The sequence below is a fragment of the Hyperolius riggenbachi genome, chromosome 7 (genome assembly GCF_040937935.1).
Source record: "Hyperolius riggenbachi isolate aHypRig1 chromosome 7, aHypRig1.pri, whole genome shotgun sequence".
Classification (NCBI taxonomy): Eukaryota; Metazoa; Chordata; class Amphibia; order Anura; family Hyperoliidae; genus Hyperolius; species Hyperolius riggenbachi.
Window position 1 is genome coordinate 161,090,848 of NC_090652.1, and position 14,065 is coordinate 161,104,912.

Genomic DNA, 14,065 nt, shown 5'->3' on the forward strand with positions numbered 1-14,065 from the left:
CGTAATATTGTTGCGCCACCGCTTGCCAAGTCACGACCAATCTATTGCCGAGTGTTTTCAACCAGCACACGATAGCCGCAAATAACATATGGTACTCCGCTAAAGAGAGCGCTTCACTTCTCCTCCTGTGTCATAGCTTGTATTTATTATTCAGGTTTGCTATTCTCATCTGATCATTTTTATTGTACAGCATTGCATAATATTAAAAAAGAAACAATAAAAAAATACATTTGACATAATGGTTGAGTAAACTTCACATAGCAAGAAATCCTTTGAATTGCAAACTTTATACGCATTTATCCCTTCAACTCTTCTTACAATATAAAATGATTTGAAATTGATGAGCTGGAATGTCTCGGCACTTTCGGCCCTCAGAAGCAGCTGTACTTTAACCTCTGCTCTACAGTCTGTATCTCTGCATTCAAAGCAGTATCGATATTTTTACGCAACAAATTACCCACTACAGCAGCCAAAGTGCATTCTTCACATTTTGTTATTTTCAATCCGTGCCTGGCAGAGGAATGAGCTATTTAATTGTCTCTCTGACAGCTTAATATGAGCAATTCTTAACACAGGCGATTTGAGTGTATCAATATCCGTGTTTCAAAATGAGGGCTGTTATTTACCTCTTTGAACACAAACTGCTGTGTAAAGGCCTCGTAATGACTGTGTGCTTGAGCTCCTGAACCCAGAATGCAGAGAACTTCAGCAGCCAAGGGCTTGAGCAGCTGGAACAGAAACATAAAGCATCAGTATCAATTCTAGGAGACGCACACAACCAGCAGACACACTTCATGTGTTGTCCAGCTGCACATTTTTCCAGAATTTGGGGCATGACCTTGCTACAGAGCCACAAGCCCCTATGAAAAATGTTACACCCCCATTCCATCAAAACACACACACACACACACGTTATACTGTATTTAACAAATGCAACATATGAAATCCAAAACCTGATCTCCGAGTTCAGCTATGGCGGGAGAGGCGGGAGCTGGTAGAGGGGGGCAGAATATTAATTCTTATCACTATTTAAGGCACATATAGATGTTCTGATGACCATTAGACCACCAATGAACCGCTAATTTAGTGGATAAAGGATCGCTGAATCACACACAAACACAAAACAAGCATGTGGAAAATCTAGTCAAACATCTGATCTGCATGCATGGCTAAAAGTATTAGAGGCAGAGGGTAGGACAGCCAGGCAATCTGCATTGTTTATGGTGCACTTATCACATGTCCCCATTCCAACTCTCTCCCTTTTAGCAAGTTGCTCCTAGGTTTTAATCCTTTATAGGAGACCCTTACATTGTTCTCCCTTACAGTGGCCCCTATGCTGTGTCCCCCTATAGTGACCTGTACTGCTATCCCCTTTAGTGGCCTCTTTGCTGTGCCCCACTTATAACAGCCCCTGTGCTGTGGCACCATATAGTGACACCAGTGTTGAATCCATAATGGTGTTCCTGTGCTGTGCCCCCTTATAATGGCTCCTATGAAGTGGCTTTTATTATTGTCACCAGTGGCCTGGTATTCCCACACCTTCCTATATTCCCCCTTTACCCAAGTATAAGCTGGCAGTCAGAAGCATGCTGGATAAGCAGCATGTCAACTCTTTTTGTTCACAGTGCTCCAGTGTCTGCCCTCCAGCCAGCCTCTGCTGTATGCAGTAGGACACAGCTTTATGATATTAACAGGCCAGGACCTGGTATACACGGCTAGAGGAGGCTGCTTGTTGTATGGGACACAGCAGAGCCATGAGCGTTGCGGGAATGGGGGAGAGGAGATACTACTTACCTCAGAAATGGTTCCATCTGCCAATATCTGCATGAAGGGAAGTGAGGACTGATCTAGGATAGCACAGGCACATTTTAGCCCATGCTAATTAACTGCTGAAGACATATCAACATCAATAAGGCTAATGGCCGGTTCACACTTGCAATAAATATGCTTTTTGAAGCGCACAAAAACAGAGGAACGAATCGTAATGCTATAAATATTGGCCGTCTTGAAACGAGTCAGTTGGATATTTTCCTGAAAGCAGAGTGGGGAGTCCGAACTTGGAACTTCTCCTCCCCAAACAGGCAATGAAAGCCAATGCAAAAATGGAGCTTCCGTGCACACAAATCGTATGCCAAAGCGGATTGCCTAAACTTACTGCTCCTCCCCTCAGCTTCATTTTTGCAATCTTCAAACATGCCCACCAAGCGGTACATTAGCCACTTGTGTACTACCAGTCTAAAACATTAACATTAGTCTTACATTAACATTTGGTTCATTAATATAGCATATAAACGCTACATTAACATTAAACTGTACATTAAAAATAAAGTGGTACATTATTAAACAAGGCCATATGGGTAAAAAATTGCTTGATACAGCATAACCATTCCTAATTCCTTCCCATTGGTCAAAAAAAAGTACATTACTATATCAAAAACACCTACTACGTTTTTACCATACGTTACAACTTACTGGAGACGTTTGCTACAATAGTACAAAATTGTAGAAAACAGATTCATTTTTATAAAAAATTATCCGTTTTAAATGGATCCGTTTTGATCTGCTGCAAGTGTGAACCGGCCCTGTTTTATTCTCGGAGGATGTGGAAATACTGGCCTCAAGGTATTAAATAGTTAACATACCCCAGACACTGCATGTCTACACAAACTAAGTGAAATGCAGCAGTCTGAGCATACAGACATAGGCGGTTCTCTCCATGATTGTGATATTCATTCATTGGTTGACAAATACTTCTCTAGTACTGTAGACAGCTTTACAGGCACAGCTGTTACAACCTCAAATATGTTTTCTTACCTTTGTTGCAATTGCAGAAACAGCAGCTGTTCTTTTATCTGTGATTACTTTTCCATCGATTACCTAGAACCATAAAACAGCACATAAAAAAATAAATCTTTATAGGTGCTTCCACAACACATACAGTAGATACTCTATAAAAAGGTACTGTACTGGTAATATTTTTCCAAATTACATAATTCTATTGGCTGTAAAAGTACAAAACATTTTCTAAAAAAACAGAAGATGACTGTGTCAACTGTCTGCACAATTGGCTGAGCAGACCATAGTGTGCAACTCTGTGTGTGTGTATAAGTGTATGTATGTGTATGTACGTGTATGTGCAGTATGTGTTTGTGGTATGGGGAGGTCTCAGGGCATTGTTCCCCTATTCACCCTACATCATGGGCGGCGCCACACTGGGGCATGCTGGAACACTGCCCCCCCCCCCGGCAATCAGAGTGCCCCCCCTCCCCACCTGCTCAGTTACAAAAAGTCCACTGTTTCCAGGCTCCAGCAGTGTACAGTGATCAGAATAGGGTCTGTAAAAAAACTCTCCATGTCAGCCTGTCTATGTAGGCGTTAAGTAAAACAAGAGTCTTATCTATGTGCCAAAAATACCTCACAATCCTTGCAAGATTCCTTGTAATTAATGTATCTGGATGGCATTTATATTTGTAAAAAGTCTGAAGAAGGCTTATAAGCTGAATTACTGTTTTTCCTTTACATTAGCCAATGAAGTAGAGCTTGTATTTTATAGACAGGAAGTTTTGAATCAGAATAATAATACTGATTCAAATCTTCCTGTCTGTAAAATACAAGCTCTACTCTCCAGCAATGCTTAGCTACTAAGAAAAGGAATAATACACACAGTGTGTAGTCCTTGTACACGTATATGAGGCTTTAGTCTGTAGTGTCCAAAACAAGACCTATGGGCCACATGAGGCCCAGCACTACTTAGTACATTTGCTCCATCTCCTTTTTTTCTCTCCTCATTCCCTGTATAGGAAATACAGGCAGCATTCCCTTGTGGAGAGAATTTTGCATAATAAACCGCCTAAGCCAGTGATGGCTAACCTTGGCACTCCAGCTATGGTGGAACTACAAGTCCCATGAGGTATTGCAATACTCTGACAGCTCTAAGCATAACTCGGGGAGGCAGAGGCATGATGGGATTTGTAGTTTGGTCACAGCTGGAGTGCCAAAGTTAGCCATCACTGGCCTAGGCTAAGCCTCAGTGGGACGGGCAGGTCCCTCTCTTTTCCTACCCTCTCTATTCCATGCCCTCGAAACAACTACCGTCCCTCCAAAGTTGTTTGTCAGAAAAAATCTAGAACAGAACCTGGTCATACTACATAAAGGGTTCACTTTGACTGCTACAGTATGATCAGCTGCAGGGCCGGTTTAAGCAACAATGGGGCCCCAGGGCAAAATAAACCTAGGGGGCCCCCCAACATATACCCCGGAACAAAAATTGACATTAGGGGACCTTTTTGCAGCTGGTATAGTCAGGGTGTGAAGTCCCAATCGGTCGGAGCTCCACATTCTGGCTTTCCCAGCCTGCATGGGGACAAGGGGTTAAAAAGTTTCAGGAGGGGGGACCCCACATAATTTTTTTTTTTAAAAATTCCCACACTCTAAACATAAAAAAAAAAATTGGGAAAATAGGAAAAATGCCAGGGATTTTCATACAGCCATATTGCGGCTGTATAGCGATCGCTGGCCAAAGCACTGCGGCTGCATATAGACCCCCTGGAAACCCTGTCAGGAAATTTATTGCGCTTTCGTTTGATGCATGTAAAATTACACTACTGTTAGGTTTGCTACTAAAAGTGACATTTACCGCATTTAAAAGTATACTTTTTTCCTTCGAAACTTTAAAATCGATTTTCTCAAAAACTATAAGGTCTTTTTGAAAAATTGTTTTTTCCTCTTATTCCTAATGATCTCCTTAACATATCCTGCAAATTTAGGGTTTCTAGCATTTAAGGTGGATTTGCTATCAACCATTAAAGTCGGCAGGTTTTTAAATGTGGATTTTTTTTCCTTTGAAATTTTAAAATCGATTTTCTCAAAAACTATAAGGCCGATTTGAATTTTTTTTTCCTCTTGTAGCCACTGGGGGCCCCTACAAGCTCTGGGGCCCTGGGGCAGCTGCCTCCTCTGCCTCTATGGTAGCGCCGGCCCTGATCAGCTGGCTGCAGAAATGATGGAGGCTGTACAGTAACAGGGAACATATTCAACTTCCATGGGTTAACAAACAAACACAAAATATTACAAACCAGCACTATTCAGGTATAGAATTTAGCAATTATAGAAATCATAATTTACAGTAGATCCTGCGAGCAAAATTGTGGTACAAAAAACGAAGATGGTGCCTTTGTTTTTTTTTTTTTAACAAATCAGTTTTATTTACAAAAGAAACAATGGAGATCTTTCAGGATTCATGCACTTAAAGAGAACCTGTACTGAGTAAAAATATTTAAAATAAACACATGAGGTAACTTCAAATAAACATTACATAGTTACCTTGCCATCAGTTCCTCTCAAAAGCTCACCATTTTCTTCTGACAATAATCCCTTCCAGTTCTGACAATATTTTGTCAGATCTGAAATATATCAGTTGCTGTCAGTTATTTATGAGTTTCTGTCAGTTATAGCTGAGAGGAAAACTGATTTACCAGGTAATGTCCGTGTTTCCCTATGGTTCAAGTGGGCGATGTTACAGTTTAACTGTGTGCTGACCAGAAAGCTGTTATGGGTAATGGCCATTTTCAAAATGGAGAACGGAAAATTCCCTTGATCACAGTGAACAAACAGGACGTGGGAGAGGAGAAAGACACTGAGGAGTAGACTACATGGAAGGTAAGTATGACTTATGAATGCTTATTTTGACTTTTAATTTTCAGTTCAGGTTTTCTTTAAAACAGAACAAGTACCAATGTGGTGTCATCAAGTGCTTCTCTTCAGAATGGGTAAGCCACCCACAATCTCACAACTGCGCACTATGAGCAGTTTGCGCATTTGGAATTTTATGCTTTTCTAACACTAATTTGACTACTTATTTGTCTGCAAGCTCATTAAATATCCATGCTTGCTATATTTGCTGCTCTGATCTTACATATATCCACAAGAGCTCACTTGCGCTGCTTGATGACACCAGGCAGCACAAGCTGTCAATCAATCCTTTGGGTCTCCCCTAGCAACTCCCCCCCCCCCCCCCCACCTTCAGGCCCTTTACAGTCATGGCCAAAAGTTTGGAGAATGGCACAAATACTGGTTTTCACACAGTTTGGCGCTGCAGTGGCTTTTATTGACAATTACATCAAGTTTCTGTAATGAGTCAATATTTGCAGTGTTGGCCCTTCTTTTTCAAGACCTTTCTGGGGAGTTTCCTGGCCATGGACCCAAAATTTTGATTTTTTGTTTCCGAGGCACTTCGTAACAACTTTGGCCCTATGGCACGGTGCTTTGTTATGCTGGAAAATTAATTGTTCTTTACCAAACAGTTCTCATATAGTTGGAAGACGTTACTGTTGTGGGATGTTTTGGTATCATTCTTTATTCATGGCTGTTGTCTTAGGCAAAAATGTGAGAGAGCCCACTCCCTTAAATGAAAAGCAGCCCCACACATGAATGGTCTCAGGATGCTTTACAGTTCTCCTCTTCTTCTCTGGTCAATCATTTTGCCAAATACCCCAAGCATCTGAAAAGGGGCTTCATCAGGGAACCATGGGACTCAAATACCCCAAACATCTGGAAAGGGGCTTCATCAGGGGACCATGGTTAACAGAGGAAGAACAATGATTTCAAACACCACTCTCCTTTTAAAGCATCCAGTCTGCTGTTCTAACTCAATAAGCATGACAGAATGATCTCCAGCCTTGGGCTTGTCAACACTCTCACCTGCGTTAACAAGATATTTTATATGGAAATAAAGGTGTATTTCTTACGTTTAGTGATTTTTAATACTATGCCATTAATTACAAGTCTTTATTTTCAAAATTACCAGTAATATACCCTCATGACATACAGTACATATTTAAAAGTCCATAGGGTAACTATTTATGTTTTGTTTGTTTTTTTTGAAATGGTGTAATTTTTATTTTTTTAACAAGTGTTTTATTTTGGTAACTATAGGGTATAGGTGTAAGGGATTAAAATGGAATAAAAATATATTTATTTATATATATAGTCTATAAAGTAGATGTGTGGGTGCATTTTTACTTTTGGCCACAAGCTACACTTAATTGCCAAGTACAGTAAACAGTACACGGAACTATTAAGTATGAACGTTTACTTTTGGTTTTGTGAATGAAAGCCTGCGTCTCGGTGGCTCCTGCTCATTACAGGCACTGTGATTGGGTTTGGGAACAAGCTGTTCCTATTCACCGATCACAAAATGCCGGGATTGCGGCGGAAACGAACGACAGTGACACAGCGATCAGGAATGGCGAGGTAAAAAAATACGTGTATCTATGCCCCTGGTGCTGAAGTGAAGTCCACAGGGGCGTAGATAAACGATACAGCAGTAAGGAACAGGTTAATTTTCATGGCAAAGAATGACTTTGCAATTCATCTGTTTACTCTTCATAACATTCTGGTGTATATGTAAATTGCCATCATAAAAAATTAAGCAGCAAACGTTGTGAAAACCAGTATTTGTGCCATTCTGAAAACTTTTGGCCATGGCAGTATAGCTAGTCATTTGATCACTACTGCTCTAAGGTGCAGTAAATCAGACAATAGAGCAAGGGATGTTTAGAATTCAACTTCTATTCTATATAACAAATTAATCATATGGAAGGTAAGGATTTTCTTTACACCAAGGGAGTTGTTGAGGTGCTTCTGGGCCCTACTTCACCTGCTGGTTATGGTACCTGTCTGCCTTTTGTAAAATTCCACTATTCACTAGTAATGGAATTCCAATAAAATTGATTCATGTTTGTGGCAGTAATATGACAAAATGCGGAAAACTTCAAGGGGGCCGAATACTTTTTGCAAGCCACTGTATACTGCATGCAGTATATGTATAGTGGACAGTTTTTTTTCCTAGTGAGTGTGAAAGTTCCTTGCAACTAACAAATTAATTTAAAGTGGATCCGAGATGTACTTTTACTCATTGCATAATTGTGTTCCTTTCCTACTGTTTATAGGGCATTCCTCAAGCCAAATACGTTTTTGTTTTTGTTTTAATACTCTAATTCCCTATATACTAAACAAGCCTCGCCTACAGTTTTTCAGAGAGCCTTGGCATTTTCTGACACTAGCAAGAGCTCATGGGAGCTCAGTCTAGGCAGGAGGAGGGGGAGGTATTACTAGCCAGAGATTTCAGAGGCAGAGGGGAGGAGGGAGGAGGAGGGGGATTAGGTTTTTTTCACAGGCTGAGTGCTGATGATGCAGATAAGCTTGCCTGTGTGTAATGTTTACAAACAACATGGCTGCTGTCATTGTATCACAGGAAGAAATAATCATATTCTATTGCTGTTTGCAGCTACATTTGCTGTGTAGACTATACAAACTTTATATAAGATATATAGACAAGTTACTTGTTATAGTTAGTTTTTCATCTCGGATCCGCTTTAATTTCAGTCACTAGTTACAAGCTAAGTAAAAACGTTGCATAGAGTACACAGCACTGCCTCTGGCATGTCTCTAAAGAATAGTACTGCTTAGCGACATGTATTATTTCAGCATTGACTCATTAATTTTCCATTGCTAGCCTCAATTCCCAGCACATGTCTGATAGGGTCCCCCCCCCCCCCCCCCCGCGTCTTTGAAGGGGGAAGGGGAGATGAGCTGAAAAACTCAGGAACTCTAGGGAGGTTCATTAGATGTGTTCAGCATGGTGGGTGTCAGACAGTATCGCTGTTCAATTGTTTTATGTAAGAGGAGAAAAGACGGAGTGAAAATAGCTTGCTGACAATGGCTTTATTCAGCGGCACAGTTCTCAGGCTGCACTCTGGGAGCCACCTACTGTATGCCAACGCGTCAATGATGTTACCGGGGATTCAGGAAATGTCAAGCAAAACAAAGCAAGATAACTCAATTCCACTTAAATTGAATTTTTCAGACACCTGAATTTTCATCACCTGGAAAATTCAATTAAAGAAACATGAAGTGAGAGGAATACCAAAGGAACCGTTGCTGACTCACTTGTAAAGAGAAACTCCGACCAAGAATTGAACTTAATCCCAATCAGTAGCAGATACCCCCTTTTACATGAGAAATCTATTCATTTTCACAAACAGACCATCAGGGGCCGCTGTATGGCTGATATTGTGGTGAAACCACCACACTGTGAAGCTGATGTACTAAAAAGAAGTCCACTGCTCAACCCACACAAATTAATTCCAGGAACCAGGGAGTCCACCAGCAGCACTTCGATCCGCAAAGGGTGCAAACTCACTTGCAAAAAATAAAGGTAGCCGGGTCTCCACCTGCATTTACGATTTTAGCTTAATTTATTGCTTGGTACTATCACCACAAAACAGTATAACGTTTCGGCACACTGGTCTTTGTCAAATGCTTAAAGTGAACCAGTGACGAAGCACCCTCATGTATTTTACCATATATATCAGTGGGAACATTAGAGAAAACACCTACTCTGCTCTCTGTTTCATTCTTCACTGCTCAGCCTGCTTGTTATCAGCCCTGATAAAATCCCCGACTGAGCATTCAGTCTGGCTTTGCTCAGGAATCATTATACAGTGGGATGCGAAGGTACTACCTTGTTAATCGTCATGATTTACCTGTATAAATCCTTGGTTGTTATGATTAAAAATGTCAGTTAAATATATCATATAGGAAACACACACAGTGATAATTGAGAAGTGAAATGAAGTTTATTGGATTTACAGAAAGTGCGCAACAATTGTTTAAACAAAATTAGGCAGGTGCATAAATTTGGGCACCACAAAAAAGAAATGAAATCAATATTTAGTACATCCTCCTTTTGCAGAAATTACAGCCTCTAAACGCTTCCTGTAGGTTCCAATAAGTCAGGATTCTGGTTGAAGGTATTTTGGACCATTCCTCTTTACAAAACATCTCTAGTTCATTCAGGTTTGATGGCCTCCAAGCATGGACAGCTCTCTTTTACTCACACCACAGATTTTCAATTCTATTCAGGTCTGGGGACTGAGATGGCTATTCCAGAATGTTGTACTTGTTCCTCTGCATGAATGCCTTAGTGGATTTTGAGCAGTGGTTAGGTTCGTTGTCTTGTTGAAAGATCCAGCCCCGGCGCAGCTTCAGCTTTGTCACCGATTCCTGGACATGGGTCTCCACAATCTGCTGATACTGAGTGGAATCCAATGTCAGTTAAATATATCATATAGGAAACACACACAGTGATAATTGAGAAGTGAAATGAAGTTTATTGGATTTACAGAAAGTGTGCAACAATTGTTTAAACAAAATTAGGCAGGTGCATAAATTTGGGCACCACAAAAAAAGAAATGAAATCAATATTTAGTACATCCTCCTTTTGCAGAAATTACAGCCTCTAAACGCTTCCTGGAGGTTCCAATAAGATTCAGGATTCTGGTTTAAGGTATTTTGGACCATTCCTCTTTACAAAACATCTCTAGTTCATTCAGGTTTGATAGCTTCCGAGCATGGACAGCTCTCTTTTACTCACACCACAGATTTTCAATTCTATTCAGGCCTGGGGACTGAGATGGCCATTCCAGAATGTTGTACTTGTTCCTCTGCATGAATGCCTTAGTGGATTTTGAGCAGTGGTTAGGTTCGTTGTCTTGTTGAAAGATCCAGCCCCGGCGCAGCTTCAGCTTTGTCACCGATTCCTGGACATGGGTCTCCACAATCTGCTGATACTGAGTGGAATCCATGCGTCCCTCAACTTTGACAAGATTCCCAGTCCCTGCACTGGCCACACAGCCCCACAGCATGATGGAACTATCACCATATTTTACTGTAGGTAGCAGGTGTTTTTCTTGGAATGCTGTGTTCTTTTTCCACCATGCATAACGCCCCTTGTTAGGCCCAAATAACTCAATTTTAGTTTCATCAGTCCACAGCACCTTATTCCAAAATGAAGCTGGCTTGTCCAAGTGTGCTTTAGCATACCTCAAGCAACTCTGTTTTTGCTGTGGATGGAGGAAAGGCTTCCTTTGCATCACTCTCACATACAGCATCTCCTTGTGTAAAGTGCACCTAATGGTTGAACGATGCACAGTGACTCTATCTATAGCAAGATGATGTTGTAGGTCTTTGATGCTGGTCTGTGGGTTGACTCTGACTGTTCTCACCATTTGTCACTTGTGTCTCTCCGAGATTTTTTTTGGTCTGCCACTTCCAGCCTTAAAGGATACCACAACTGACATGTGGCATAATGAGATAAACATGGGTATGTACAGTGCCTAGCACACAAATAACTATGCTGTGTTCCTTTTTTTCTTTCTTTGCCTGAAAGAGGTAAATATCAGGTATGTAAGTGGCTGACTCAGTCCTGACTCAGACAGGAAGTGACTACAGTGTGACCCTCACTGATAAGAATGTCCCCCTTTTTTATCTCGTTCTTGCTCTCAGAAGCCATTTTCTTCTAGGAAAGTGTTTTATAGTTGGAATTTCTTATCAGTGAAGGTCACACTGTAGTCACTTCCTGTCTGAGTCAGGACTGAGTCAGCCACTTACATACCTGATATTTACCTCTTTCAAGCAGAGAAAGAAAAAAAGGAACACAGCATAGTTATTTGTGTGCTAGGCACTGTACATACCCATGTCTATCTCATTATGCCACATGTCAGTTGTGGTATCCTTTAACTTGAACTGAGCCTGTGGTCTTCCATTTCCTCAATATGTTCCTAACTGTGGAAACAGATAGCTGAAATCCCTGAGACAGCTTTCTGTATCTTTCCCCTAAACCATGATGGTGAACAATCTTTGTTTTCAGGTCATTTGAGAGTTGTTTTGAGACCCCCAGGTTGCTTCTCTTCAGAGAAAATTAAAGGGACCCTGACCTCTAAAAATAAAACGAAATTGGTACTTACCTGGGGCTTTCTGCAGCCCACCATTGGTCCGGAGGTCCCCCGGCGTTGTCCTGGCTTCTCTCCCAGTACCTCCGCCGCATACCGCACCGGCAAAACCCGGACCGGGTGTCGAGCTCCCACTTCCTGAACTGGGACACTCTTCATAATCACGTTGGCCGCTGCGTGTCATCAAGGCGGCTGGCGTGACAGTTCTTTGCATGCGAATGCGCAGTACTGTCACGCCAGCCACGGTGATGACGCGCAGCGGGCAACGTGATGATGAGGAGAGTCCCGGTTTAGGAAGTAGGAGCCCGACACCCGGCCCGGGTGTCGCCGGTGCGGTATGCGGTGAAGGGACCGGGAGAAGAGCCAGGACGATGCCGGGGGACCTCCCGACCTACGGTGGGCTGCAGAAAGCCCCAGGTAAGTACCAATTTTGTTTATTTTTACAGCTCGGAGTCCCTTTAAAAGAGGAGGGACTCACCTGTGTCAGGGGTCGCTGAGCTTACCTAGCCAATTTGAGTTCCAATAATTAGCTCTAAAGGTTTTGGAATCAATAAAATGACAACAACAAAACTAATTTATGCACCTGCATAATTTTATTTAAACAATTATTGCACGCTTTCTGGAAATGCAATAAATTTCATTTCACATCTCAAATATCACTGTGCGTGTCTCCTATGTATTTAAGTGACATTTTTTATCGTAACAAGCAACGATTTTTACAGGAAAATCATGACGATTAACAAGGTTGCCTAAACTTTCGCATCCCACTGTAGCTGAGTCTGTCTTCTCTGATGTCTTTTCAAGCCCAAGTCTGCCCCTTCTGGCTTTGCTATAATGACTCAGCTATAATGATTCCTGAGCAAAGTCAGACTGAATGCTCAGTCAGGGATTTTATCAGGGCTGATAACAAGCAGGCTGAGCAGTGAAGAATGAAACACAGCAGGGTAGGGGTTTTCTCTAATGGTCCCACTGATATATATGGTAATATACATGAGGGTGCTTTGTCTCTGGTTCACTTTAAGTTGATCAGGTCTGAACGCCTTATCCTATTTCTTAGTGGTGCAGATGATTTCAGGTCTGGGTGAGGGCTGTTTCACAGCTGTGATGTTTTTGGAAGCCAAATTGTAAAAGGGCAAAGATGTTTATTGAGAGCCTGGTTTCAAGTTGGAGATAAACAGCCTTTTCGATAACTTTCCCCTGAAAGGGGAGGTTGAAAACAGGTCTGTAACTGCTCATAGCATCTGGGTCTAAGGCTGGTTTCTTAAATAGCGGTCTAATTGCTTCTTTCAGATAGGTGGGAAACCTCCCATTTTGTGAATTGCTGGTCTAAACAGGTCAGGGCATTTCAAAATGAACTTCTGCAAAGTGCCAGGACTCTGAATCTTTGCTGAGTGCCACGTCTCAGTGAATCACTGTAGAATACCACATCTCCATAAATCTCTGCTGTGTACTAAATTTCACTGAACCATGAAGAATATGGACCAGGCAACATTTTGGGGCAGAGTGCTGTACAGGCATATCATACAGCTAATCTGTTACTATGGAGAGGGGTGGAGGAGAATGGCATTGTACATGGTGAAGTGGCTCCCAATAAGTGGAGTAAGGAGAATTAAGCACTTGGACTAGCTAATCCAGAACTCTGGATTTTTCATCAAAGCATCAGCTGTGTCAGGAATATAGCAGCTAGTTATGAGGTTAAGGGTAAGACAGGGACATATTTTGTCATTTTTCTGTCTGCTATATATTCTGTCAGAGGTGTAGGTATGTCAGCCAGTCTGGCTTTTGGAAGGTGTCGCCTGGATAATGTCTGTATGTAGATTAAAACAGTCATTCAGGGCAGAGATCAAGGGAACTGCCATTGTCTTCATTGAATAGACCAGTCACCCTCAATAGGCAAAGGAACCTGGACAGTAATTAGGAACTGTCTACCTAAACACTAGCAAGGAAACACTTACTTAGACATTTAACCCACCAGGTTGAAGCCCACACAGGCGTTTGGCTACCTCTTAGTCTGAATAGTGGGCTGGAAGTGGAATTGCTTTGAAATCTGTAATTGTAAACAGGATACTTGTTCTCAGGATACAATCTTACCTGTGAAATCTGCAACCTTCAAAAAGCTGAAACAGGAACCCTTTGAAGTTCGCATATCACAGGAAGATTATGACAAGTGTTCGGTGATGTCACAAACTGGGAAATTGCATTAGTTCCTGGGGGCTGGACATTAAATGCCCCAGGGGACACTTCAGACTATTTAAGCTGGTCCAGGGCAGTCA

The 14,065-nt window shown here is 41.7% G+C and overlaps 1 protein-coding gene across 1 annotated transcript in view; it reads right to left on the reverse strand.

Annotated features, from left to right (window-relative positions):
- CRYM (crystallin mu) overlaps window positions 1-14,065 on the reverse strand; it is a 166,657-nt gene that overhangs the window by 104,658 nt on the left and 47,934 nt on the right. The window contains exons 3-4 of the mRNA XM_068246875.1: window positions 2,815-2,877; window positions 627-728 (exon numbers count right to left, since the gene is read on the reverse strand). Of these exons, the coding sequence (XP_068102976.1) occupies window positions 627-728; window positions 2,815-2,877 (165 nt within the window). The remainder of the gene's footprint in view (window positions 1-626; window positions 729-2,814; window positions 2,878-14,065) is intronic.